The sequence below is a fragment of the Neopsephotus bourkii genome, unplaced genomic scaffold, assembly GCF_033783945.1.
Source record: "Neopsephotus bourkii isolate Nb327-2 ecotype Australia unplaced genomic scaffold, CSIRO-AGI_Nbou_v1 NB_245, whole genome shotgun sequence".
NCBI classification, from domain to species: Eukaryota; Metazoa; Chordata; class Aves; order Psittaciformes; family Psittacidae; genus Neopsephotus; species Neopsephotus bourkii.
Genome location: NW_026900755.1, coordinates 308457 through 314472, shown reverse-complemented (window position 1 = coordinate 314472; position 6016 = coordinate 308457). Strand labels below are relative to the sequence as shown.

The window sequence follows — 6016 nt, the reverse complement described above, 5'->3', positions numbered from 1 at the left end:
TCGAAAGATGCAACTCCCACGGGTTGAGATAAGAACAGTCCAGTAACTAAGGTATAGCACAAAAACACTGCTGCTACCACCAATGATAATAATGACAATAACAAAGGAAGAGAATATAACCGCTCACCACCCATTGACCGATACCCAGCCCGACCAAGCAGTGATCTAGCCCTTCTGGGTAACTGCCCCCATTTTCTATACTGGGCATGACGTGCTGTGTTATGGAATACTCCTTTGGTTAGTTTTGGTCAGGTGTCTTGTCTCTGCTTCCTCCTGGCTTCCCCTCCTCCCTGGCAGAGCATGAGACTCACAAAGGCCTTGGTTGGAATAATCGTTACTTAGGAACAACTAAAACCATCGGTGTTATCAGAACTGTTCCCAGGCTGAAAGTCAGAAACACAGCACTGCACCAGCTACTAAGAAGGAGAAAAATGACTGCTACTGCTGAACCTAGGATATAAATCTCCAACTGCAGCAAGTTAAGCGTGTGCTGTTGCTGGAAGCATAGCTTACACAATGAGTACAGGGCAAGAAACTGTTCATGCTAATGAAGCAATGGGGAACCCAACACTGCTCAGGCCTCTTACACTACAAAAAATTATGTTATAGTATCCCCTTCTCAGACTTAAAAAGACGAGTTCATTTTTAATTAAACAAACAAACAAACAAAAAAAACCAAAAAGAAAGCGTAAACATTTTCAGATCCCGCATTCTGCCTGACAAAAGCATGTTGCCTTTTCCCAGGCGTTTTTTTTTGGCAGACAGTCCTACAGTAGTATCAGTAGTCATCCTCTTCATCAGAGTCCAATACTTTCCTTCTGTTGAACTAAAATGAAATACACCGTGTGAAAATAGAAGTATCACAGTAAATCCAACACACAGCAAGCCTCTCAACCTCCATGCATTGAAAACATTACATGGGAGCAGAACGTTCACCCCATTACCCACCAAGTCCCTGCCTCATGTAAGAGTGCAGGACAGACAAAACAGAGCACTGACAGCCCAGTGCCAACATCTGCAAATCTTATTATAGGTAAGGACTGATGGGATTGAATCTCAGAACTTACCAGTGTATGTAAGAGAGGTAATAAATACAAAGTGAAATTCACAGAATCACAGACTGGTTTGGGCTGGAAGACACCTTAAAGCTCATCCAGTTCCAACCCCCTGCGATGGGCACGGACACCTGCCACTAGAGCAGGTTGCTCCAAGCCCTGTCCAACCTGGCCTTGAACACTGCCAGGGATGGGTCAGCCAGAGCCTTTCAGGGCAACCTGTGCCAGGGTCTCACAACCCTCACAGGGAAGAAATGGTCCAATACCTGCGATTTTTCTGCCCTGTAACAAATCAAAATTACACATAGAAAGCTAAGCTTACCTTTACTGTTGTTTTCTTTTCTGTTTGCTGACTCACTTTTTCAAGTATTTCTATCAAACCTTGTTCCGATACCTAGGAAAGCAGAAGAAAAGCCATCTAAACACATTCTGAGAGATGCTGTATCAAACAACTGAATCACATTTCCCCTTCTATTCTGCTGACAGGCAGGGTACACCACAAAACGAGCATACACTAGCTCTACAATATGCACAGTTTATTAAACCAGCACACTAAAGTAGGTAAGCACACTAAAGCAAACAAGCACACTAATGTGAATAATGTATGATAAAGTACAGAGCAAAATTAGTAACGCATCAAGTCATTACTGCATAGAGAGAACAATACATGACCAATCACCAGGGAATCATCATCCAGGTCCACACTTCAAGCGGGGAAGCCCCATTGCAGTCAATGCCAGGACTCTCAGGTAATTGGGAAAATTCCTATGTGGTGCGTCCACCCTTAGGTGAGGCTCCACATTCAGCCTCAAGAGGGTCTTGCCTTTATACCCTTAGAAAATCAACCAGCTTTATGCCAGATCTCTAATTGTTTACTTGTGGAGGAGCCACGCAGACTCTCATGGTCTCACTGTTGTCCACGCTTAGAGTGCTGGCCGGGTGCCACAGTGCAGCCAAGTATGAAGGTCAGAGAACAGCTGCACACCTATGCTTTCCTGCCTTTCTGACAAACAGTCACGATGAACATAAACATGTACACTCTACTGAATAAACTTTGACAAAAACATACTTTCTTATGTCTCTCAGTCACGAGAGAGAATTAAATCCTAGCTAGGCTCCCATCTGTTATGCTTTCTTATAAAAGAAATTATATAACACTACTTAGAAGCTCTCAGTTGTCTTTTTCGGGCATTTAATTTACAGATACTAAAAACACCTCCCCTCCCCCCCACTTTTTTAAGAGTGAAGTGGGTTTGCTAACAAATATATGCAAGACAGAATTAGAGAAATATAACTCACCTTTCCAGGTAACTGTCCAAATCTTGCCATCTGTATAAGGTAATTCTCCACTGCTTTTGCTTTGTCTGGTTTCACAAGTGCTAGATTACTTACTGTAAGAGAAACAGGTTCCATTTGTTTTAAATCATACTCAAATACCTTCACTAGGAACTAAAGTGACAAATATCCCTATGCAACTGTCTTCTTCATGCCAGTGCCATAAAATAAACTCAGAAAGGCATTTTCATTTATGTAAAATATAGAAAAAGACAAGACAGTTTTATTTCTTACTTTTAAATATTTGATCCTAATTAATCTATTTTTGATTCTTACTACAATTCCTACCATTAATTAAAAAAACCCCATCATTTAGATGTCACTTAACCCCTCCCTTCCAATTGTGGCCATCAAACTAAAAAGCTGTAATGGTTTTACCTTCTGATCAGCACCATTTTTTTTCTGCTCTGGCCTCTACAGAAGCACATACATGCTTGATCTGAACAGCACTGGAGCATACTAGGTGGGAATTTTTAATTAGAAAGTTACTTGGATACTTACATCTTGCACGAGCTGCTTGATCAAGAACTTGAGCTAAAATAGTATTTCTTATCTCTGCTTCTCTGTAATGAAAAATCAACCACACATTAGAAGCACTATTTGAAATGCCTAAAATAATGTACACAAACCAGCCAACTACAGAAGACATTCAATTCATGTCAGTGACTTCTTGAGGTCCCTTCAAATCCCACATCTACCCAATTCATTTTGCAGCATTTTTGGTCGTGAATAGCTCTGTGGATGTTGACAAGTTACACAGCCGACCACACCTTCCAAGAAATCAATGTGGATTTATTACTACTCACACCTTCCTCCTGTTTGTTATTACATCTCAGAGACAAAAGCCATGCTACCCACTTGTAAATACTCTGCATTCAGAAATCTGAATTCCATGCGGAATTCAAAGGCAGCCCATGGTACAGCAAGTGTTACGGAACAGTCCATGCAACTGCAAGACAGAACCAAAGATCCTTATTTATGTAGAAGTTTTCAATAAGTCTTCATATGCTTACAGTTACTGACTAAATATTTGCAAAACTGGAACTTCATGCATTTCAGTTGCTACAAACTTCGTGTGCGAAGTTGAGCTCTTTAAACACATATATTCAGTTCTCCACTTACTGCAGGTTCTGCACTGCTTCTGCACTAAGTTCTGACACAAAGCTTTTTGTTTCACGTTTTTAACTGCAATAGATGTCCCAGAAAATGAAATCAAACTAGGAAAGCATGTCCCCATTGCACTAACAGAGCCAAACCCAAACTCATAATTCAGACAAACACTAGTTTGGGAAGAGCTCTGCAAGTCTTCCAAGGTTTTTTTTTATGACCAGCTCTTATCAACCCTGAAAAACCAAGGTTTCCCAGTTCCAGAAGCAGATGACTGTGGGAGTCATAATGCTTCCCCCAAACATCCTGTTATATCACTAGGGATCATGAGGCTCATAGAACCACAGACTGATTTGGGTTGAAAGAAAGCTTAAACCTCATCAAGTTTCAATCCTCTGTCATGGGCAGGGACACCTTCCAACAGACCAGGCTGCTCAAAGCACTTAAAAGGTTACTGCACTCAGCTGAGGTCCAAAGTGAAACTGAGCTGCTGGTGCTGTTTTCCTCCCTTTGCTCCCACCTCCAGTGAGGGTTCACGCTGCCCTACAGCTCTGTGCTAGAACATCCTGTATAGTCATGCCCTGGGGGCCACACTTGCATTGATCAGATTTTAGCTACCCCTGGATTAAATCTTCTGACATTTCAGCTATTCTTTTTCGGTGACTTTTCCAACCACAAAAAATCAAAACCAGGTATTCCAAAGAAGTAAAAATACTTTAAAAAAATATATAAATGCAAAAGGTTCCAAAACAACTCAGTGTGAGACCAAAAGTCAATAGCTCTCATTTATACCTCTGTTTTGCTTCCTGCTGCGATGAATCACCAGAAGGATCCTGAAGAACGAGATCACAATAAATATGACCATCAACCCATCCAAACCATTCAATATTCCAGCAAAGTCAATGTAAGCTAAACCCGCCTGACCACGGATGACATCCTGACAGTAAGAATCTGCTGCCCTGGCAAATAAAGGTGCCCCCCCATGCTTTCCTCACACAACAGCAATGCAAACTTGCACGATGACTTGTACTGCTGGATCCATCCACAAACTGCTGTCGGTTCGGACATTATTAAAAGGCCTTCCTGTTGGGTTGAAGGTAATAAATTTTCCCAAAGCCCCGAAAGCAGACAAAGGCATTTAAACCCCGTTAAAGCAAGCTCAGGAAAAATTAAATTCAACATAATGCTTTGTATTTATCAATGAAGAAGAAAGCACAAGCCTAGCATGGTAATATGGGACTAATGCAGCCGAGATGGCTATTCAGAAGCAAGTAAATAACAGAGAAAAAAAGATGAACTCTGTGTTGAATCTGCACCTCAAATTTCCCAAGTACCATTACAAAGTGTGGCAGCTCAACATGAAACCATACAGCGAGAAGAAACGGGGCTGGTCATAGCTGACATTTCAGCTCTAAAAACAGACTGGAACGCCCGGCGATGGTGACTCAGAGCGAGGGCCGTGGGGACCGGCGGGCGGAGGGAACGCTCATGGGCCGAGCACCGCACGGCGGCAGCACACGCACCGAGTGCAGGCCCGGGGCCGGTGACTGCTCACTCGGGACGTCCCCAGCCAAAGCATCGGGCATGGCCGGGCCGCTCCCCGGCCTCTTGCCGAAGCCTTTACTCGCGGCGGGGCCCCTTCCAGCCCGCCTCCCGCAACACACGCCAGAAGGCTCGGGCGGGAGGCCCAGGCCGTGCCGCACCCGCAGAGCTCCCGTTTGCCCCGGCTCGGCTGCAGGGAGCAGGGGGCACTGCCAGGGCAGCGGAAGAGCGGGCGCCTCGTCCTTACCCCGTGTTTGGCCTGCAGCTCGGCCAGCCGCTGCTGCCGCAGCGCTTCCAACTCCTCGTCCGCCATCGCTCAGCGCCGGGCAGCGCACCGGAACAGAGCTCGCCGGCGCCGCGTCAGGCGCTATGAATCAACCGTCGAGGGCGCTGGCGAGGGGCTGGGCGAGGTGCAGCGATTTTCCTCTTGGCGGCGCCGAGGGCAGCCCGGTGTCGTGGGGCGGGTTTGAGTCCATTAATGGGCTGTACCGCCGGACCTTGGAGCCGTTATCATAGCCCCCGACCTTCAGTGGGCAGCGTTTGGCCTGCGTTTGTCCTGTAAGTTCTCTGGTTTCCTCAGAAACACCCGGAACAAGAAGAGATACACGCAGGGTTTGGTCAGCCTTCCTGGCAGTGCAACACTAACGTTCCCCCTGCCCTGCTGAGCTGTGACTCCTCAAGAAATAACTCACTGTGCCGTGACCACTGCTTGCCAGCACAATGCAGGTTCGCAGCTGGGACTAAAAGAAGTGTGAAATGATGTGGCTTCCTGCCCTCAGCTGCCAGGTGTGGTCCCGACTCTGGAATCTGACAGCACCTACTGACAGCAGGTACTGGCCTTGAATGAATTGGCACAAAGTCACAGAAGCACAGACTGGGTTGGGTTGGAAGGGGCCTGAAAGCTCATCCAGTTCCAAACCCCTGCTATGGGTAGGGACACCTTCCATTAGAGCAGCTTGCTCCAAGCCCCTGTGACC

General features: G+C 45.6%; 1 protein-coding gene across 1 annotated transcript; it reads right to left on the bottom strand.

Annotated features, from left to right (window-relative positions):
* Positions 1-216: 216 nt before the first annotated feature.
* PDCD5 (programmed cell death 5) lies at positions 217-5440 on the bottom strand. Its single transcript, XM_061345888.1, has 6 exons — positions 5287-5440; positions 4290-4330; positions 2892-2953; positions 2355-2446; positions 1378-1449; positions 217-826 (listed from the first exon to the last, which is right to left on the bottom strand). Exons 1-6 carry the CDS (start codon positions 5350-5352, stop codon positions 779-781), a joined length of 381 nt encoding a protein of 126 aa, XP_061201872.1. The 5' UTR covers positions 5353-5440; the 3' UTR covers positions 217-778.
* Between the last annotated feature and the right edge of the window lie 576 nt (positions 5441-6016).